The 23720-nt window shown below is 45.3% G+C and overlaps 1 protein-coding gene across 1 annotated transcript in view; it reads left to right on the top strand.

Moving 5' to 3' along the window:
- Positions 1 to 20089, top strand: part of LOC139057581 (venom metalloproteinase antarease TserMP_A-like) — a 66944-nt gene extending 46855 nt beyond the window's left edge. Inside the window, exons 10-14 of the mRNA XM_070536067.1 lie at positions 529 to 637; positions 11525 to 11692; positions 11753 to 11894; positions 16638 to 16739; positions 19803 to 20089. Coding sequence (XP_070392168.1) covers positions 529 to 637; positions 11525 to 11692; positions 11753 to 11894; positions 16638 to 16739; positions 19803 to 19856 — 575 coding nt within the window. The 3' untranslated portion in view covers positions 19857 to 20089. The remainder of the gene's footprint in view (positions 1 to 528; positions 638 to 11524; positions 11693 to 11752; positions 11895 to 16637; positions 16740 to 19802) is intronic.
- Positions 20090 to 23720: the final 3631 nt, after the last annotated feature.

Genomic DNA, 23720 nt, shown 5'->3' with positions numbered 1-23720 from the left:
TACTGTCGCAGCCCTCCCGTAGTATTTCACATTATTGCGCAGCTTTTCATGGCCCTTAGGTTGACATCAAGGATAAGGTTGCGGCGATCAAGAGAAAAGGTTTAGGCCACTTATTAAGATACTTGGTGCCTTCTCTGCAAGCAGATGGCAGTAGTTCCACGCGCCGGTCTGCCAACAAATTTAATTCTCAAGCACACCCCCCCCCCCCGCCCCCCCGTATCCGGTAATTTCTGAAATATAGTTCAGACCGCATAAGTTTAAATGTCATCGTTTCGTCGCGCAGCCTACAACGGACAAGTGCATCTATATGACATGATATGCCGAGATCAGGTATCCGTTCCATGCACAATTGATGACTCGTGACTGTAGTATAACCTGTTTTATTCGTATTTCTCAGTGTGGTTAAATTTTTTCCAGCTGCTACATTTCCACGAATGTTTCTTTTATTTTGTGGTATCTCATGAATGAACGCTGCACTTCTTCTACGTCATAATTCCTTTCTACGTCATAATCTTTCTTCGAACTCAGGCTTCGCCTATATCGCTGGAGCTTGTACCAAGTGGAAAGTGGGGATGGCCGAAGAAAGAGTCGGCAGTTATTACGGCGTATTCGTCTTCGCACATGAACTCGCGCACAGGTGAGAAAGAACGTTGAAACTCTTTCTTCTCTTAACGTTCGACCTGTAAAACCGAAAAGTATCCCCCTGCCAGCTTTAAGGAGGTAGAATCTACTCCAGTTTAGTTGACTTCCTGAAATTGATTTTAATGTTCTGCAGCTAAACAGCATGGACTTCATAGATAAGCTTCATGTGAAACGCAACTAATTTGTTTTACTGGTGAACTCTTCGCTTTTCTTGACAAGGGATGTTTCAGCATTTCTATATTCTCAGATTTTCGGAAGGGATTTCTTCTGCTCTCTCATGCAATGCTATGTTTGAATGCAGGAAAATAACAAATAGGGAATTAATTGATTCAAATCTTGTTTTTACCAATACGCAATTTGTGACAGCTAGCAATTTTGAGTATCTTTCATGTGCAGCTAAATCAGGGGGGGGGGGGGGGCGGTTGAAGGGTTCTGTATTCGGTCCTCTTCTGTTTTTAATTTTTCATTACCGACATGAGAAATTTAGTTCCATCATCTATTAGGCTGTATGCTGAGGAGTGCGTCTTTTATCACGCTATATTTTCCGCAGTTGATATTACAGCACTTATGTCCGATCTTACCACTATCACTAACTGGTACAAAGTATGCCAAATGCATTTGAATGCTGAAATTTCTAAAGTAGTGAGAATATTCAGAAAATGGGCAACTTGTAACCCTCCTTTTTATAACATTGTGGGTTCCGTGTTAGATAAAGTAATTTCTTAAAAGTGTCGGGGACCTAATATAAGTGCTAATCTAGCTGTCTGGGCAAAATGAGGTCAACATGCGATATTATTATTTGCTAATCGCGCGACAGGTTTGTTACGCCACAGCTTTTTAAGGACACCGTCATCTCTTAGATTAACAATAAATAGGAAATTTTAAGGTCTAAACTTCAACATGGACCACCTTTGTGGGATGCTAGTGAAGAATTTCTTATTAATGAAGTGGACTCGGCGCAAGATGGTAGTACGCGTTTCATTTTATCATATAATTCCAATTTTTCCAGCATATCATCAATGAAACTCACTTTAAGCTTTCCGACCTTTCATTGCGGAGGAAAACGTCCCGTTTATACATGCTCCGCAATATTTTTCATTAGGCACAGCTTAAAAATTAACTTTTTAGTGAGCCAACTCATCGGCCGTGTTGCGCTAACCGTCACCATAATGCTCACGTCCCTTTTTTGACACAAAAATTTGTATTCCCGTTCATTCATCATGAAGACTGCAAAAAACGGAATCGGCCGACGTCCCTCATCACCAGTCACAGCGTCTCGGTATTTAAATATGTGGTTGAAGAATAATGTATGTATTATAGACTATGATGCATTGTTTTTTTAACCCCTCCCTTCTGTAGCTCGTTCTTGCTTTGAAGGCATGCTAATGGGTACCTAAGTAAATAAAGAAATAACAAACTGCTATAGGTGTTTCTATAGTGAGAAATCGGTTTCCTGCAAACGTCTAACCAAGCCTGTCCTCTTCTCCTGTATAAGTGCAGATATTTGATGTAGCTAAAATGAGATGCAAGAGTACTCTATCTAAGCACTGGTCATGATCACAAACATAGTCACAGCAATATTTCAAAAGCATCGCGGTTATTCATTGTAATTATAAAAATGCTGCTGTTCAATGTTTTCATATTGGCACAGTCGGTAATGTGGAAAGAAGACGATGCTGATGGTGGTCTTGGAGACGACGAAGAAGTGTTTTAGCAGGATCGATGCTCTACGCTTGTTGGCTCAGCCATTAAAAGCTACCTGTAAATAGACGAACGCTTCTTCCTTCCCGTAACATCATTGGTGGACGTGCGGGGTAATCGAGCAAGACGGAGTTCCGCAGCGGACGTAACCTGGCCGCCATGTCTTCCGAAGGAGACAGTTCAACCGCGGCCCCGTCGTCGCCCCCGACGGTCATCCTGGCCCAGCCTCGCGACCCTGGCATGTTTTCCGGGATTGACAACGTTGACGTCGATGACTGGTTACAGAATTATGAACGGGTCAGCGCACACAACAGGTGGGATAACACGCTTATGCTGACTAATGTAATATTCTACCTCAAGAAAACAGCACGGGTCTGGTTCGAAACACATGAAGAAGAGATTACGAGTTGGGACCAGTGCAAGCAGAAGCTTAGGGATTTGTTCGGCAAACCCGTCGGCCGCCAACGTGCTGCAAAGAAGGACCTTGGGACCCGTGTACAGACGTCCACTGAATCGTACGTGGCCTATATCCAGGACGTCCTCGCTCTTTGCCGCGAAGTAGATAACAATATGGCAGAGGCAGACAAGGTCAGCCACGTCTTAAAGGGCATCGCGGACGACGCGTTTAAGCTGCTTGTTTATAAGAACATCACAACGGTCAATGAAATCATTAACGAATGTCGCCGCTTTGAAGACGCGAAGAGTCGCCGCATAGTTCAACAGTTTACGCGTCTACCTAATACCGCAGCTTCGTCGACGTGCGAAGACATTTGTCCACCGCGTGAGCCCACCTCCTCCGAGAACGTCGTCCGTATCGTTCGGCGAGAAATCGAAGCAGCGTCTCCTGCCACGCCTGTGACGCAGTGCTTTGCCGATTCCCGGCCGCTTGTGTCACTCATTCAGTCGGTCATTCGCCAAGAACTTGCGAATGTAGGTCTTCCATCCATCTGCTCCGCCAGCCGTCCTGACTTTGCTTCGTCTGCTGCCACTACCCCTGTTCGCCGGAGCCAATACAGTCCATATCCGAGCTATCGCAACCCGGCCGAATGGCGCACCCATGACGATAGACCCATCTGTTTTACTGTGGACGTGTGGGCCACATCTCTCGCCACTGTCGAAGTTCCTAGCCAGCCCACTCACGACCAAGCTTTCCCGCCTACCGCAGCTCCCCACTAAATCCTCGCCCGCCATCACTCTCCACCGAGGTTGAAGACGCACCTGACAACGTTCGAGCCACCGCGACCAGCCGATCGCCATCACCACATAGTCAACGCTCCCGTTCGCCCCAGCTGAGTCGCTCTCCATCCCCAGCTTACCGTCGCCGCTCTCCGACGGGAAACTAACTGGGGCAGCTCCTGGAGGTGACGCTGCTCTAGAACACCGGCCTGAAATTCCTCTGCTGACCCTGCCTACTAATCGGAACCATCTCGACGTGGACGTGGATGGTTTGCCCGTTACAGCACTCATCGACACTGGAGCCCAAATTTCCATCATGAGTGCGGAGCTTCGAACGCGCTTGAAAAAGGTACTTACTTCTGCTCCGACTCGACTGCTCCAGGTCGCCGATGGTGGAACTCTAGCTGTGCTTGGAATGTGTACTGCTCGTGTCAGTGTCGCCGGTCGTCACACGTCCGTTTTGTTTAGTGTGCTTGAACGTTGCCCTCACAATGTGATCCTCGGACTCGACTTTTTGTCCGCCCATTCTGCTCTGATTGACTGTTCCGCCGGTGTCGTACAACTTGACTTACCCCTACCTGTTCCCATTGACCTTCCTGCTCAAGCTCCAGCTCAGCTTTGTTCCGCGGATTTTATACGCCTGCCATCTCTTGCAGCAACCTTCATCCCTGTTTTAGCCAGCCCACCTGTACCTGATGGAGACTATGTCCTCACTCCCGCGACGTCAGTCCTGCTTTCTCACAATGTCTCCTTCCCACACACCATCGTTTCTGTTGCGGACAATCAGACATGTCTTCCGATCCTAAATTTCGGACAGTGCCCGCAAGTAGTTCCTCGAGGCATGTCTCTTGCCACGTTGTCACCAACGCACGAGTGCCACATTTCCGCTCTATCTGTTGCGCCGTCTTCGACCACTGCTCATTCTGCACCTTCTGCATCAGCCCCGACCGATGACTTTACAAAGGTGATTGCACCGGACCTCTCCACCCAACAAGCCGCACAGCTCCGTGGCCTCCTCGAGTCCTACTCCGACATTTTCGATCTGAAAGATCGCCCTTTGCGTCAAACTACGGTCGTGACGCATCGGATAAATACCGGCGATGCAGCACCTGTTCGCAGACGCCCATACCGGGTGTCGCCCTCTGAACGACAAGTTATCCAGAGCGAGGTTGACAAGATGCTTGCCAAAGGGATTATTGAACACTGTTCCAGTCCATGGGCGTCCCGTGTTGTTCCCGTCAAAAAGAAGGATAACAGCTGGCGATTCTGCGGTGACTATCATCATCTAAACACGATCACCAAGAAAGATGTGTATCCACTTCCCCGCATTGACGATGCTCTGGATTGTCTCCACGGTGCCACTTATTTTTCATCTATAGACCTTCGCTCTGGATATTGGCAAATTGCCGTGGATGACATGGACCGTGAAAAGACCGCATTCGTCACACTAGACGGCCTATATCAGTTCCGAGTAATGCCATTTGGTTTGTGCAATGCCCCGGCGACCTTTGAACGGATGATGGACATGCTCTTGCGTGGTTTGAAATGGTCCATCTGTTTGTGCTACTTGGATGACGTCATCGTATTCTCTTCAACTTTTGCGACTCATCTTGAAAGACTTTCATCTGTTCTTTCTGTTTTTCGCACCGCTGGCTTACAGCTCAACTCGTCCAAGTGCCACTTCGGTCACTGCCAAATAACTATGCTCGGACACCTTGTCGATTCGTCAGGCATTCGCCCCGACCCCGCTAAAGTTCATGCTGTGCAGAATTTCCCTGTACCAACTTGTGCCAAAGATGATTGCAGCTTTATGGGCCTTTGCTCCTACTTCCGCAGGTTTGTGGAAAATTTCGGCCATGTTGCCCGTCCCCTGACTGACCTCCTGAAGAAAGACGTTCCTTTCTATTGGGGCTCTGAATAAGCATCTGCTTTCTCGCAGCTCATCACGCTGCTTACTACACCTCCTGTACTCGCCCATTTTGACCCCTCCGCTCCGACAGAAATCCGCACTCACGCCAGTGGCTACGGAATCGGCGCAGTTTTAGCTCAACGCCAATGTGGGCACGACCGCGTTATCGCCTACGCCAGTCACCTCCTCTCTCCCGCCGAGCGCAATTACTCGATTACTGAGCGCGAGTGCCTCGCCCTCATTTGGGCGGTGGGCAAGTTCCGACCCTACATATATGGACGACCATTTACAGTTACAACCGACCACCACGCCCTTTGTTGGCTTTCCTCCCTCAAGGATCCCACCGGCCGCCTAGGTCGCTGGGCCCTACGGCTGCAAGAATACACCTACACTGTGGTCTACAAGTCGGGTCGTCTACATCAGGACGCCGACTGCCTGTCTCGTCATCCCGTCGATGTACAGGACGGTTTAGTGGATGTCGCACAGATCTGCGTTCTTTCCCTCTCAGCCTTGCAAGATATTGGCGCTGAACAACGACGCGACTAGTCGTTACGCCCCATTATCGAACGCCTGCTCTCTGCTCTGTCTGACCCATCCCTTCACATGTTCGTGCTACAAAATGGTATCCTGTATCGCCGCAACATGCACCCCGATGGGCCCGAGCTCATAACCGTCATTCCGTCTCATCTGCAAAGGATTGTACTGCAGCAACTGCACGACGTTCCCACCGCTGGACACCTTGACGTCACGCGGACCTATGACCAAATTCGGCGACGGTTTTTCTGGCCGCGTCTCAACCACACCGTCCGGCGCTATGTTGCTGCCTGTGAGTCATGTCAACGCCGAAAAAGACCAGCTGTGCCTCCTGCCGGACTGCTGCAGCCTTTGGATATACCGGCCGACCCTTTTTTTCGCGTTGGGCTTGATCTCTTTGGACCATTCCCTATATCCAAGGATGGAAATAGGTGGATTGCCGTCGTTACGGACTATACAACTCGCTATGCCATTACTAGAGCCCTACCGACCAGCTACGCTACAGACGTCGCTGATTTCTTGCTTCACGACGTTATCTTGCACCACGGTGCACCTCGTCAACTTCTCACCGATCGTGGCAGATACTTTCTTGCCAAAGTCACAGACGACCTACTTCGATCCTGTGCTACTAAACATAAACTTACTACCGCTTACCATCCTCAAACTAACGGTCGTACCGAACGCCTGAACCGCACAATAACGGACATGCTCGAAATGTATGTTTCCTCCGATCATCGCGACTGGGACATTGCTCTACCATTTGTCACGTTCGCCTACAATTCCTCGCGCCACGACACAGCTGGCTATTCACCATTCTATCTCCTCTTCCGCCGTGAGCCGACTTTCCCTTTCGAGACACTCCTCTCGACCACGCTCGACTCGCCGACAGAGTACACTCGGTATGTACTAGCCACAGCGACCCAAGCACGCCAGATTGCCCGCTGTTGGAACCTCAGTGCTGACGCCCGTTATTGCAACTGGGTCGCAAGCCCCAAGGGTAGCGTTGGCCTGGCGGCCTGGGGCACCACTGGAAGCATCCGAAGGTCCTGGCAAAGCATGAGTCGACTGCTAACAGAACAACTTGTTTATTCTAGCATCGCAAAAGAGCGGCCGGTCAGGTCGACCGAAGTGGAGAGACGGGAGAGCACGTTACTCAACAGAAGAAATCGGAGCCTCTCTCTCGGCGTCCGGGGGCAGCTGCTTTTATACTCTTGGCGTCGCGGGCAAGAAGGAAGGTCACGAGATGAGACTACGTGACAGCGAGGCACGGACGGACTGAGAGACATGTAGAGACGAGTGTAGTGACGCATCAGCTGGGCCGGCGCCGGTCAGACCTCCTCGCTTCACACTTGGAGAGTTCCTCTCCCCGGCTGCCGCGCTTTGACAAGCGTGGGCACCACACACACACGCACACACAAAAACACGTGGCACTGAACATGACGGGACGCGCTCGGCGGGGATGCGTCGCGGCCGCTCCGAACGGGCCAAAATGTCCGCTGCTTTGAACGAAGCCCCGGCGTCCCTTGAATCCGCGCCGGCTATACCGCGCGTCGTAGGCGAAACGTAACACCGCATTCGTCTGTCTGCTTCCCAGACACGCCAGAAGTACCGTTACGACAAGCGCCATCACGACGTGAACTACGAACCAGGCTCTCTAGTGCTAGTATGGTATCCAGCTCGGCATGTTGGTCTTTCCGAGAAATTCCTCTCGCGATACTATGGCCCTTACCGCATCCTTCGCCAGGTGACCCCTGTCACATATGAAGTGTCTCCGCTGAATGCCACGGTGCCTTCACCCCTCTCTGACATCATCCACGTCAGCCGTCTCAAACCTTACCTTTCTTCGACCGATGAGCCGCACCAATCAGGTGCTTTTTCCGACGGGGGTGATGTCACAGTCGGTAATGTGGAAAGAAGACGACGCTGATGGTGGTCTTGGAGACGACGAAGAAGTGTTTTAGCAGGATCGATGCTCTACGCTTGTTGGCTCAGCCATTAAAAGCTACCTGTAAATAGACGAACGCTTCTTCCTTCCCGTAACAATATCAAAGATACAGTCCATCCTGAAGCTATTTAGTCAGTTTATTTCACAAGTATAGATGCAATATCTCCCGAACTAGAAGGTGGAATAAACTAACACGAGTCTGAAGACAATGCCTTCCTTATATCAGCATATATCATCCTTTTAAGTATTTGGAACCAACCCATCTCTTGCTTTTCCAGAAGCTATGTTAAAAATATAGCCATTTTACTTACGAAACCTTGCGCAAGTATATGGTTAACGCCTTGTAGAGGCTGCACATCTTCTGCAAGTACAAGTTATAGTGCCAACGGAATTGGATGTGTGAGAAAAGATAAGTCGTGAATGTTAAATATGTGGATAAAGTTTCAGTCGTAAATATACGGGTTCAACCATGGGCCCTCAATAGCGATCTGTGTTTTCATTTATCTACAGTGTCCTTTAGGCGAGTGAAGTAGCAGTGCACCTCGTATTTCGAACGGTTATCTCGGTTGTTAGTGAGCACTGGGCATTTTGGCTTTTCCTGGGCACTACTAGCAAAGGCGTTCACTTTTCGGGCCTTTATCATCAATTGCAGGCTTTACGTTTTATTGCAGACAGCCGGCTATAGCAGGCATTTTCGGGGAGGCTCTCGAATAATTTCAACCACTTCGAGTTGTAAAATAGATAAGCAAAGCACGTAACAAGAGCTTATGCTGTTCTACTCCCGTCAGTACCCGAATACAGCGTGTATGAATAGAACATGCTACCCCGTTATCAGCAGCAAACCGCCAATGAAACCAAGACATGATGGCGGTTGATACAATACATTTCTTTTAATCGTTCCAGTCGTCTTAAGCGCGAAATGAGCCGCAAATTTAAAAATGAGGTATAAAGAAAAATAAATATTTAGAAGCAGGACACCGCGGCTGTCTCTACGCGTAGAAATGAAGAACATTTACTAAGACAACAATTCTAAGCAGTCTTCGACAACGTCCTGGTAAGGGGGAATGCTTCAACATTAGGAAAAGCGAAGACAAATTACAGATTCTATAGGAAACCATACCAGGGGTCTTACAACATGACTGACAACGAAACCAAATGTAATGACACATTGAAATTGGACACTTCAGCAGTCCACACACGCCAATATGTAGTGTAAAGAAATTACTGATGCTGATGGTCTTACGTAGATGCTCAGCTTTTTTCTCTACCTTCCTCACCATCTAAAGGTTTGGGCGCACCTCCTACAGTAATTTGCGAAGTCATACAGCAAAATTAAAACGGAAGTCATGGCATAATAACAACTATTAGTATGGTGAGACAGTGATGGCAAATGAAATGATAGATGTACGAAGACATTTCGTCGCCTCATGTACAGGATAGCGAACAATGGTCTGTGGTAACAGCCACGATGTTGAGTGGTGCTTTATTTTTCTAGAATGATTGACCAGTGCACACACCATCCTATCAAAAAGAGTTTCTTGTTCGAAATGCAAGGCTCATTGTATTCGGTAGCCTCTGGCTTGAGTGTTCTGGCCTGGGATACATGAACTAAAAAATAAATGCATAAAGATGCCGCAGAAGTGTAGGAAACGTCCCCCTCGGAATTACTTCAAGCATAAGAACGCACAGATGTTGTCAGCACACATGTTATGCGTTTGCTCAGGCACCAGCCCGGTCTCCTTTGAGCTACATATCCACAGACATGCCTGAGTCGATTCATACTGGTGTCAGGGATGGGCGAAAGTTGTTTTATTCGGGCAGCAGTTGTAGACATTTATGCGCCACACTTGGTTTGTGAAGCTCTTGTTGTACGTCCTCTTAAAGGATTCCTCGCCCGGTCTGGCAATATTAAACTGACAAGCGCAGAGCATACATTGCATAACGATCCTGTCTGCAGACTATTACATCACTACGCGCCGCGGAAGGATGTGAAATTTAAACCAAAAGTCATTTTTCTTTCTCCCCGCGGCCGCTGCACTCAAAGTCGGAGGATGACGTGCTCGCGTCCCGGCGCCTCCGTACTCGAGTCCGCAATGTGACGTCGCTCATGGTGAACCGTCACTTCGACAATTATTCGTGACCCGTCAATTCGACTGTTATTTGTGTGATCTGTTGCCTGAATTGACGAATTGAAGTTTAGAGAAATAGTAAAACACACAAACGAAATGTCTGCGTGTTTTTTGCTTTACTTCGCACCGAAGCAAGAGATATGTGCTTCCGCTTCGTCTGCTTGTTCCCATGGTCATGCGGTCACGTGCACAGATACCGAAACTATGCCATTTTCTACCGTGCTCCGGCACGTGATTTTGCTCTGGGATCCGCTTGTTCTGTCTCAGTTTTCCTGTAGCACTGGATTATACCGCAAATCATATGTCCTGGTGCACGGCGAGCCGCAACGGTCAGCGGGGCTCTATAAGAAGGCTCCACCCGAGATTAACCCCACGGAGTTACTTCGTACAATAAAGTTTATTCCCTCTGCACAGCGCGTAAAATGGTGCGCTGCGCGAACGAGAGAATAGCTCGCCCGCAACGCCGCCAGCGGAAGTGCGCTGCGCCGAAAAAAAAAAGCAAAGCGAGGAAAGAAAACTGAAGGCGGGGCACGTCATGTATGTGTCACACGATCCTGGCGGTCCGGCTTGGGAGAACGCATGGAAGGAATTTCGGTTGCGAAGCCTAGACGAGGCGAGTCGACGGGGAGTCTCGCTATGCAGTGGAGCCCGCCTGCTGAAGATAGAAATATTTCAGTGCCGCGAACTCATGGGTTCACGGCACTGAAATATTTCTATCTCGGCTATTAATGAGCCGACTTCAACAATTTTTGCGGCAGAACGCGCCCTAGAGGACACGTAATAACTTCGAGCGTATTACCTAAATTTGCTATGGGTCTGGTATAAGGGCCTTTTAAAGAACAGCAAAAGAGGGAGCTGCTTTTCACAGCACATTTGGAGTGGAGTGGAAAGATAGCTCTTTCATTGTTTGTGCGTTCATACTGCCATTCTTCCAGTGCTAGTATTCCATAGGTGTCTCCCTAGAGCCGCTCGGCGTCACTGCTTTCCATTTGCAGCATTTTTCTTGCAATGCATCTTTAACCGCGGTTCTGCCTACCAGATGGAAAGTACACCAACATTCCGAAAATTCGCTAGACGCTCAAATGTACGTGTTCTTTGGGCCTAGAGATTATAGAAAAATATTGTCAATGCATAATAATATACGTCACATAGGGTGCAATAATGAGGAATGTGTAAAACACTAGAACACGGTAAATTAAAAACAAATCAATTAAGACGGGAAGGATACACAACTTATAACGAAAAAAGCACCAGTTCTGCTGTCCTACACTAGAGGCATGGAATGGAATGTCAGAAAATGAAAATGAATATGCAAATCAAACTACATGCTCAAGCGATTACGCTTGAGTTGGCCATTAAAATGTTGCCTAAAAGCGATGGACAGCACCCAATAAATGTTTTAATCTAGGCTCCCTCAAATTTTATTGCTCATAACAGATTGCTTCGTGAAATAACGTATCGTGTTTTTATTCACCTTTCTATTTCCAGTCTTGGGTGCGCACACGACGGAGACTCTGCCAGTTCGTGGCCTAGTGGACACATTGGATCGGCAGACTGCCCATATGAAGAAGGCTACATGATGAGCTATAAGTTCATCAACCCATATATGTACAAATTTTCGCCCTGCTGTCAGCGAGAAGTGATGAATATTTACAAGTATGATTTTTCCAAACATCACATGATGGGTATATTTGTGAGTTAAACGTTTTTTTTCAGTCGCCCCGCATATAGATGTTTAAGCGTGAAAAACGCCTTAAAAATAGGAATCCATTCAAACAAGCTTCCTGGGGAGGTTTCAAGTCGTCAAACGTACTGTAAACTGGTTTACAGAAATTACAACTATGTAGAAGCAGATAAGGTGAGTCACTTTCATTTAGTAACAATATCAAATTTAAACTATTACAGTGTTGTCTTAGCTTTAACTTCTAAAAAATGATTGTGTGAGGTGCACCGCTATTGTTACCCTAATAGGGATGAGCTACTGATCGGTGTCACAGTCTATACGTTGTTAATACAATGACGTTGATTATAGCCTGATTACACAAAATAATTTATAAACTTTCTCACGCTTCAGGTTCACTCTTTCTTTCTAACGGCTACAGAAAAGCTAGATAAAAGAGTTAGCAATATAGGAAAAGCAAAGGATACGCTAAAGTGTGACATATTGACCCACGCTATTTGTAGATTTCAGACATATTCCACAGTCACCATATCCGTAGAAGAAACGTTGTTGAGAATTTGTGCGCATTTGGACTTCCTAAATAAGTTGGCATTTTTAATTAAAACGCGCTAAAGATGAGGATTCTTTACAAAATGACCTTCAACTATTTCTCGTTCTCTTTTAAAGAGAAGCTGTATATGGCTAGCCAATTCGTCTGTCCGCCCTTCTGTCGCCTCTACGCCGAAAACAACCTTGGCGCAATCCTATACACATGCGCGAAAAATAAAGAAGAGAACGAGAAAGGCGTGACATTGGTTGCGCCAATAGTGACGTCGTTGCCCACCGTCACAGCCGAACGCGTGCACAGCAGTTTCTCTCCGGCTCCGAAATGGGTAGGCCACACGTCATGCGTACTCTTGAGGAGCAGGAAGCTTTCGATCGGCAAAGCTGCGACCAGAACCGGAACGAGCTCGTCTTCGCCGTGACGATGCTGCATCGGGGCACAATACCAGGCTCTCGCAGCCGAGCGCCATCAGCAACTGCGTACCGATCATTCCACACCCTACAAAATCCGTCGTTTAATTAACCATCGGGGCCGCAACTTTCAGCTTCGCTGGTTAACCATCTGTAGAGGGTACTTGTGCGGTGATTGTTTTCGGTGTTTTCGTTCCTCAATAAAGTAGTGCCGGCAAACATGGGTGTGCATGCTCCGTTTACTATTAGTAGAGTTCAGCCACTTGACTATCGTTTCATTTCCTAAAGCCGCTATTGTTACCTCTAGCACTACCGGTGAAGCAATATCCAGTTTTTCCCACGTAAACGCATCCACAATCTGAGGGCTTCTCATTCTCAACATCTGACGTGGATACGGTGTAATTGGTCCGGTGATCCGGATGACATTGAATGTGATTTGTTCTGAAGGTTACACATTGCTGACAATACAAGGCGTTGAAAAAACTAGATTGACGCTGTGTTGACTTGCGAGCTCTTTTCAAGTTATGTGAAAGTTTATCGGGTTGGAATTACATATACACTTCTTTCGTCTCATATTTGGTCAGGCACTTCCTCCCCAGTTTTAATTTCTGAAGTGATGTCTCACATGCAGTTGAAATGACAGACATTAAGAATCTTGTTTAGCCAGGTTTCCTGTTGCCACCTGTGTTTTGCTTTCATTTTGTTGCGCACATTAGAGAGGGTGGTTGCTCTGCTTTCATTGTTTTCTGCGTATTCTATTTCTTTGAATTAAACTGTTAGTTGCGAGTAGCGCCCATGTTTGTCATCTTTCTTTCTCATCTACGTCTTTTTCGCGCACTTTTTCGTTAACGTCGCCAAGTACATCGGGGGATGCTACGTTATCCTTTAGACGCAGATTGCGAGCACTCACATCTAGATAGAAATGGCGGAAGAAGTTACGCAAAGTTCCGTATCAGTGCAGCAGGGAAATGCTCGAGCCTTGACGAAGTTTTGTCCGGCCAGCACGTTTCTCCTCCTAAGGCTTTTTCACTGCTTGCATATACGGGAGCCGAAACTTAAAAGAAGGACAGGCCTTGTTTACAACGTTTGTATGCATTGCATATAGAACAGCCACTTTGTAGCAGCTTTCAGCTCACCTTGCAAGCCTAAAGTTGGTATTTTGTTCAGATCACTGATCGAGAATTGTAGATATAGCATGCCATGGTATACAGCAAGGCCACGAAGTTTGCTGTGGGTCGTCACCCTCGCCCAGAGTGCTACGTAAATTCTTTTCAGCGAGCTGAGGAGCAGGTGAACTAGAAAACTAGTATTATGTTTCATTAATCAGCTACTGGAGAGTGCAAGGACATTCGCCCGCCTAAGTTGCAGATACTACTAGCTGTAATGAATTACGCCGGAAATTAGAACCAGGTTCGAGATTTCTGCTTTGAGTTTTCGGTACATGCCATCATACATTGTGGTCATTAAATTTTCATTGCCCATGTCGATTCCTTCGCGATTCCCACAGCTTAAGCCTCAAGTCTCCCTTGAGAGCGTTCTTGTTTGCTGCACTGATACCTCTAGCACTCAATGCGAAAGAAAGCTCGTCACAAATTTACCCGGTAATTGTGCTGCTATAAATTAAAACGTTGTCGGGTGCTTTGTCAGGATCATGCTACTAGACTCATTATACTTATCCTGAACTGTATCAGTGCAAAATATTCTTCCAGAACCACTTTAATATGCGGGTACCGCACATTCTGAGGGGCTGACTGCGACCGTATTTTCGTGTGCTACATTTTATAGTCGCCTCCTCTAGGACTTGGGCAATACAATCGCTTTATCAGATGTCACGGATGATCAGCCGCAGAAATACTGCAACGTTCAACTATAAAGAGCGTCGCTCTACCTTCAGCTGCCCCAGACGATGTGCCGTAGCCTCATGTAAACAAGATGTGCGACTGCTTCAACGAGCAGGTGTTGCAGCACTTTGGTGCTTCTTGTGTGTTTTCGCAGTCTGTAGCGCTTGGATACAAGCTCACGCTGCCAAATTTTACTTTGCGCCAATTTACAAGACGCAGTCACATAAACGCGCGTCCTTCGGACACAGTCTCTGAATTGCTGGATGCATTTCATTTTCGGCATTCTGTACAGCTAGCAATCATGTGCATGAAAGCTCCATTGCAGCTCTCGCCGAAAAGTGGAATTACAAAAGCGAAACTATATGGTCTTTCAGCGAAATGTTGGAAACGTGGTGCCATCTTGTTGGTAAAGGTTAATTATTAAACTAAAGAACACTCGCTCCCTCAGTGGAGTTGGCGTTGAATCAATGTGGTGAGGCACCGTAAGCGTGGTAATCATACAGGTAGGTGCTTGAAAGTGTAGATGTTGAACTAAAAAGTCCATTCGCGAAATCGCTTTTGAAATGAATGTTCTCAACTTTGAAAGTGATAAAATGCCGCCACATTGTGTAATCATGTCACTAGAAGGCGTCGCAAGTCGCTAAACATGAACATTTTTTGCGCTGCAGACCTCAAGAGTCGCTCAATATACCTAAAAACGCTAAACTGACAACATTACCTGTATCACGGAGGCCATCGAAGTTGGCCACGTGAAACATCTTGTGTGTACTGCAGAGGCTGTGTGGACACTAGGGCACTAAAATAATGTAACGAAACACACAAGTTCGCCGATCGCCACTCATTGGAGACGCACTGCACCAGTTTCTACAAGCGAGGAAGGAGGAAAGGCTTGGAGCACGCTGGTTGTCAGTACATTCCTCTTTGGCCGATGAAAATGGTGTACACGGGAGCGCTGGGTGGCTTTCCGTTTGGCCTAGCTATGAGAAAAGTTGCAGCTCGCAGACCATCGCAGTCACCAATGCTTCACATGATGCAGTGGTGTGTTTTTGGTTGGTAGTGGGTACGAAGAACAACTGAGGATAAGGAGGAACAGCCTTTTATTGAAACCAGCAGTTTACTTGGCGGAGCCTAGGCCTCGCACGTGGGAACGTCGAGCTCTTGCCTCTTCGCCGCCTCGCAGGCTTGCCGGGTAGCCCAGAGCTGGACGTCGAGGTGGAAGCTGCGCAAGGCGGCGCGCCATCTCGACGAGAGAGTCACAGTATTGAATCTCGGTTTATATTCCCATAGCATGTGGGGAAGCAATGCTGCCAAGCATGCCGACACCAAATGATTCTTTTTTTTTGCGTTGGCATCACTCAAACACAAAAAGTATTTTTTTGTCATTTTTCCTATGCTGCCGATATTCGGCATGTTTGCAGAGTGCACTGACATGTGTTAAATGCGTTAAATGTTCGTAGAGCAACATTGGTCTGGGGGCGGTGCGGGTAATATTCCCACGTCAACTTAGCCAAACCTGGCAGTTACATGGAAGTAATTTCGATTACTTCTTGTAGCAATGTTTTTAAAGTGCAGAAAGCACTCTATTCCAAGCAATAAAGAGCTATAGAATGTAGCATGAGCGGCTCTAAGAAACAGTGAGCTGATTCTAGTTTACGTTCTGAAGACTCGTACGATTGCGTTAGGAACACTTTTTAAATAAACACAATTACAGTGTGCTACGACGGAGTAGATAACCATTTCTCAAATTCAGTAAGCAACGAATTGAGGCCAAAGAAGTTTACAAATAGCACATAGGTAACGAACAATTCCATGCTCTACGGGACGTTTTTTTTTCAGAATTATTTATAATTTTTCCTATTTCGTTAGCCAAGATGTTAAAAGAAAAAAAATTACACTGCATGATTGTACTATTATACGCACGACGTTTGGTAATCAGAGCCCACACAATTGAGCGCCGCAGGATGTAAAATTGGTTATTGCACTGCGTTGTATTTATTCATTTCTTTCGGTAATGAGCTTGGCTAGCCTTTGCGGGGCCACCCTATCCGTACACACCCTATAGATTTTGTTTTTGAAGAGTTGTCCTTCATGGGTAATTGTCACGTGTTCTCATTTATTTGTTTAGGCGTACAACATGAGTCGGTGCATCGTGAAGTGCTACATTAACCGTAAAGGAGATAACATGCTTATCGCTGCCGTCGATGGCGTGCATTGCGGCAACAAAAAGGTGAGTCAACCTTTACATTATTACGAGGGTCGCCACTATCGCATAAGAAATTTCGCATTTACATTTGTCTCGCATTATACACACACTCGTACAGGTAACTTAATAAACTGCACAGACGACACAAGCCAGGTTCATTTGGCACATTTTTTTGGAAGTGCCTAAAGATACAAATGTACAACATAATTGTGCTCAAAACATATGTAATCGCGATCTATGTACACGACCTCGCGGGTGTACCACAAACGAACTACATACATTGGCTCTGCAACTTTCCTGTCGCAGTTGCTGAACACAAATATTTCTTACTTGTGTTACCTAACAAACCAACACTGAACGGAGGTTATAGGTGCAGCGAAGTGACCTCACTCTCCTTCGTGGATGTGGCGTTTCGGTGTAAAACGAATAGACGCAGGAAAAAAAAAACCGAAACACAAAAACACGCAGATGAAATATCTGATTCCAGGATCTTCGAAAACCTAGCCGTCGATCCCTCCAGAAGAAATTGGTTTACCCTAGAAAGCACAAATCACTAGGATTACAGAGGTAGTCCGGCTATACTGACCTCTGTCCTGCAGTCAGCTATAGAACTCCGGTCGGTATATTTCTGCAACTTCGCCAGCACAGGTCTGGGTGGGCCCCCGGCACATGCTCCTTTGGTAACAGCTATCAGGGCGTGGACTTAGTTAGAGGCTGACGAGGCAGGCTGTTAAACTCACCCAAAGCCGAAATATGTGCCTGAGTCACGCCCTATAACTTTTCCTTCAATTGTATCAATCGGGAGACTCCGTTACGCCTAAATATTTGGTAACATAGTATGCTGTTTTAGTGATCGTGCTTTCCGTGCTTCCTCTTTTGCATTTTCACATGGGTTATTTTGCGTGTAACGACATTTATGGTCTGTCTTGAACACTCTGTATTGTTTTGTTTTATTTTTCCGGTGTCTTTTTTGTTTAGTTTTGTTTACTCTTTGTATAGCGTGTGCGTTTTTTTCGTGTTTTGCCATGCTATCACGGCGTCTATGACATGCCTATGGACAAGTCTCTATAGCCTATTCGTATAGACCAGTCTATGAACTTATGGCCTTACACATTTTATACACTACTCTATAAAATGAGTCTATAGACACTCTATGGACTATCTATAGATTAATCAAAGTTCACGTCTGTAGACAAATGCCCATGTGGGATCGGTATAAAACTGGTGCTTGTTGTAGCCTGAGCCCGTTAACTGCGTGTGTCTCTATGTGATGCGCGCCATGCTAGTGAGCTCTACTTTAATATATTGCCGCGTAGGAGACCGCGAGCTGGCTGGCTTGCAGGCACACAGAAAACGACACTCCGTCGGCGGTAAATTTAAAGAGAGTTCATTGGGCGAACTTGTGCCTTAAATCGAGCGAAGAAATCGGTGACGGCGAAAACAGCAAGCGCGCCTACGGCGTTCGTCGGACTGAGCTAGCGCAAGTGTGGTCCCGTATTTATACCTTGCGCCGCAGTATGTTTGAGGCGCGTCTATGATTGGAACACGCCGAGTGACGCCGCTCACTTCGAAGCGACGCCAGCTTCGCTGCAAGCCGAAATAAACGTACGTGGCTACATGTACCGACAATGGCCCATGTAGCTGATGTCGTGCCACAATGTGTGTGCAACCAAAATTGACGATGACAAACAGCGAAGGTAATGCTAACATAGATGTAAATGTTATCGCCACACGCCTCCCCGAGATCTTGTACATGTGACGTACAAATCGTTGCATAGAAAAATTTAAATGCAAATAAGGCAAAAGCAATCTCCGACCTGAATTTCCCCATAAAGTGTTTGGACAACTGCATTAAATATTAGCTTTGTCACTTAGTATCTGGATGGTTATGATAAGTAGTCAGAATGAGAAACTGGTGGGCTAGTTAGTCTGACATAATGACTGCGAAAGTAAGACCTCATAGATTAAACAAACATACGTGCAACGAACGGGGACAAGCGCTGCTGTCAACTGTTTATTCCTTACAACACACTACCAATTTATGAGCTTCATCGCGTGCATGGGCCAAGCAAGTTCGTCAAGCGAAAGTGCCACTCCGTATCAATTATAGGTTTTGCGCGTTTGAGATGAAATCTTTCAGAAAATCAAGCTCAACATTGTGCATACCATTACACCGAGTGATACTAGTTGCAAATCTGTCAATTTTTTTTTTGTCTCACATAACCTCGCCTTCCACCCAAACTCCGCGATATGGACGAGCAAATGCGAAAACTGGTCCTCCTTGCTATAAGATTTTAGAGGATGCTTCTTAAGTCGGACATAAACGCCACCATTCAATCTGGCAGATATGAGCGCTCCCACGCGTCATGGGAACTGAATATATATTCCTCAGCAAGCAGTTAACGAAGGGCCATTCATGACTCGTTTGGCAAGCTCGTTTGCTGTCATAATCGCGTTTAGAAATTCTTTGGGGACGAGAACAACGTATAGGTGTGATGCCTGTTTGCGATGTTCTTGAGGTTGTGTGACGTCTTGTGCAGGTAAGTCATAACCGAAGGTCTCTCCATTGGTCACTGGAGTTCAGCGCTGTCCCTTCCAGCTTTCTTCCTCACCTTCTGCAGGAGATATTAAGCCACAGTCTGAATACGGGGCTTGGTTTCACGAGAAAAAATATTATTGGCAGATGCAAAAATAATACGGAATGGTTGGCTTACGAAGCTTTCATTACAAAAAAAGCAATTCAGTATCCCAGTACGCCAGGCGTCAATTGTTTCGTAGAGACAGTGCTTGATTTTCAGCAGGACTGAACCTGACACGTGCGAGATTTGTAATGGATGGGGCTTCGTACTTTCGCTTGAAGAAGTGCCTCTCCAGAGAGCTTATGAATCGACAGTGCATTGGCTGGAACAAACAATTGATTGTAACTTGTCCTCGTGTGTTCAGGGTGTCTTATATGTGCGCTCAGTCTTGCAGTCAACATTACATGCCATGTTCTATAGCATGTTATATTGTTTTTCTGTCATGAATAGTAAAGGCAATAGGACAAAACATCTTGAAGTATTTACGAACTCTTTTTTTTATTTTCAGGTTTGCGTGCTTGGCAATTGCACCTCAAAGCCACCTATTGACAAGGCGGAATGACATATAAGCAAAACCATCTACGCAAACCTCATTTATCAGTAATTGCAGAAACTAACGTGTTTGAGACAACACCAGACCTTCGTGCACTTCTTTACATTGCCAGCATGCACCAAAATGCAAGACATGTATCGGCGAAATATTGAACAAGCTGCATTATATAACAGGTCAATTGTACTTTGTTTGCATGAAAAGCTTTATTCGCTCAGTAAATTTTGTTTTTTTGAAGCTCTAAACCAGCGTTTTGTGTACTTTTTTTTATCTGGGTAGACCGTATTTTAAATCGGGGGCGAGGTATCCTAACGCCACAAGAGAAGCCGAAAATAACCTTGGCTCCTCTTGGAAGTATAAATCATTATCGCATGGTCATTTTTATGTACGCTGTAGTACGAAGGCCGCTCCCAGTGATCTCCAATTTCCTCTGTCTTGCGCTTACGTGTCCCAACTTGGGCCTGCAAATTTCCGAATTTAATCGCCTCACCTAATTTTTGCTGTCCTCTGGGGCGCTTCCCTTCCCTTGGACCAATTCTGTAACGTCAATTGTGCAGCATTTCCCTACACTACATACTACTTGCCTACCCCGCTCCATTTCCCCCCTTCCCCTTAATGTCAAAGGGAATCTCGGCTGTCACCGTTTGCTCTTTGTTTCAAGTCACTCTATTCCTATCAAATTTGTGCCTTAGACGTTTCATTCTATCACTTCTTCCAAGGTCCCTAATTTGTTTTAGATCTTCTTTGTCAACCTTCCCTTTTCGGCCCCATATGTTAGCGCCGGCAAAATGCAATGATTCTGCACTTTTCAACTGCAGCACTAAGCTTCCAGTAACTGATATGGAATGCCTGCCGCTTGCGCTTCGACCCATTTCTATTCTTTTGTAAATTTTCTATTCATATCAGGTTTACGAACAGATTTATGCTTTGTTTTTAGTATATGATTATTTAGTGCTACAACTAATGTTCTGAGGCGTATTCGCACCATATTATATACGGCGGTGCACTTTGGCGTCTACAGGGAAATTGGTGATGTACCCTACCAGGTAATTAATGGCGCGATTTCACAATAGCCAAAAAATAACCAGACACTCTTGCTTTGTAATGGAGTTGTACAGTTCCGGCAAAAGAATTGAAGCACCTAAGGCATGCTTTGAAATCGTTGACATCACTCGCCCTTTAGGGCAGGTTACACCAATGGAATGGCGACTCGCTTCGGTCCAAATCTCTATTGTGACCACTGGATCAAATCTAGCTTAGACAACTTCTGCAGTGAGCGTTACATCAGAAAACAGGATACTTCACCTAATTAGATACCTAGAGAAACGGCTACGTTAATTTTGAGCAGAGTGATGAGGAACCGCACGATTTGAACGAATCATATGACAAAGTACATGCAAATATAGAATTAATCAGTTATGGCTATACATGAGCTGGTTGTCGTAGCCGCAACGAACTAAAGAGTGGATCAAGGACACAGCTTTCGAGTTTCAGAAGAGGATTTGAAAATGGTTGTAATGAGATGCGAATTGCACGCCAATAATAAGGGCGATACCTCATTTGAAGAACGCAACGACGCTAAAAAAAGTTTATATTTGTTATTTCGCCTAAGTAGGGAACGTTTCTCATAAACCCATATTGCAGTCAAAATTATATTTCTACGCTGGCTCTGAAAAGGTGGATCGAACCTTGTAATCACACTCAGTGTCTGTGAAACTGACGCTGAGTGCAGCGCGCTGATGTGTACCTAAAGAATGCACCAATTATTTAGCATTTTCCTTTTTTCACGTTGATATTAGATTCAAACAAGCAGTAACGCGGTAAAGCACCTTTCAGGATGTTTTCATTTGCGACAAGTACAAGGCTTAGCATATAGGAGAAGCACTAAGTTTCAAATGCTTTCTTGACACTTTCAGAGTTATTTGCTCATTGAATAAATAGAAAAGTACCTTTAGTTGCGGTATTTACGCGCTGTAGATTTCTAATTTATACTAGTAGCTGCAATATGTTACAGTTATACTGCAAGGACAATGGTAATGAAGTTTTAAAGAGCTTTTTTTAAATACCCTATATATTATTTAACACTGGTAATTATTCGAAACGAAGCAGTCGTAACCTGTACGGAGTGAATAAATGAACTTTATTCTTTTGAATCATACCGAAAAATGTGCAAGCAAAGCTTCATACTGTTAAAACATAGTTTCCATGATTTTCTACCATCCTTCTAGGACTTACAAGTCAGTCAGTCAGTCAGTCAGTTTTTATTTGCAGGAAAATCACATCATCCTGCGGGTGGCAGAGACTAAAGGCATGATTGCCTGACGAGGTCTCTGCCCCCGTAACAAAAGGAGCAGTCTGCAGCAGTACATCAGAGAGCTGGTAACAAAAGAAGCGGTGTTACAAAGAGTACACGCATACAGCCTACATCATACATTCTATACAATATGGGTGTACTTAAACACTATGGACAGTTTATTTTTTTTTTAAATCACATTGAAGATTCGCTCATATCAAAAAATACTTAAAAGGAAGTCAACAATTGAAACGGAAATTTACATTTGTCATTGTAATTTAACACTTTCAACCAAAAACAGAATCGACGGAAAACAAAATGAACCGCAGTTCACGTTTGAACGTTTTTCTGGGTAGGCAGAAATCCAAAATAGAAGCACAGTTATTTAACATGTCTATTACCTGATATTCCAGATCTTGTTTTCCATAATTTGTTCTGACTTTTTTATTTCTGCGTTGGGGGTTACGGATATCATATTGCGCCAAGACAGGTGTGTAAATACTGTGGAGTTTCTGTTTATAAATTCGCTGTGCCAGTATCCATAAATAGACTTTATTTGCAGGTAAAACATCAAATCTAGGAAAAAGTGGTTGTGTCGGCAACAAACTAATAGGGCCGGTGTGGTTCACAAAAATCCGGAGGACACGTTTTTGCAGCAGCTGTAGCCTATCGTAGTTCCCTTTTGTCGTTGTCCCCCAGACCAGAATGCCATACAAAAGTTTAGAATAGAACAGGGAGTAATATAGTGATTGCTTTAGCCATAGGGGTAGAAGAGGAGCTATTTTTCTAATACAACCAACAGACTTCGCGAGTTCGGAGAGCAGATGATTGACATGGGGGGTCCAAGACAACTCTTCACTAAACCATACCCCAAGGAACTCTTGTACACTTACTTGTTCTAAGTTATGTCCTCTGTACTGTAAGTTAATCATTTTTTTATGCTTATTGATTGGCTTAAATATCATGTACTTTGTTTTTACTGCATTCAACTGAAGTTTGTTTTGTTGCAACCATGCGGATAAATCATTTAAATACAGATTGGCCGATTGCTCAATGTCATGCAATGTTCTACCTGTAAAAAATAAACTAGTGTCATCTGCAAACATGGTTATTGTGGATGTTCTTTGTAGATCCGTAATGTCATTAACATATAAGAGGAAAAGTAACGGGCCTAATATCGAACCTTGCGGGACACCTAGTTTAATGTCAAGCTGTTTTGAAGAACTACATTCTATTTTAACAAACTGACGCCGAAACGATAAGTAGCTCTTGATAAGGTCCAATGTGATACCTCGAATTCCATAGCAATCTAATTTTATAGCTAAGATTTCGTGGTCAACAGAATCAAAAGCTTTGCGCAGATCGAGAAATATACCTAAGGTGAAGAGCTGATCTTCAATATTTCTGATTATTTGCTGCTTGACGGCAAGAAGAGCGTCCTGAGTTGTCTTGTTTTTCTGAAAACCATACTGTGAGGGTGATATTATATGATACTTAGTTAGATATTTTGACAGTCTGTTATTGATTGACAATTCGTAAATCTTTGAAAACACCGGTAGCACTGAGATTGGCCGGTAATTAGC

Source organism: Dermacentor albipictus, chromosome 3 (assembly GCF_038994185.2).
Source record: "Dermacentor albipictus isolate Rhodes 1998 colony chromosome 3, USDA_Dalb.pri_finalv2, whole genome shotgun sequence".
Taxonomy (NCBI): domain Eukaryota; kingdom Metazoa; phylum Arthropoda; class Arachnida; order Ixodida; family Ixodidae; genus Dermacentor; species Dermacentor albipictus.
The sequence above is the reverse complement of the archived record's forward strand: the minus strand, read 5'-3'. Positions and strand labels throughout refer to the sequence as shown.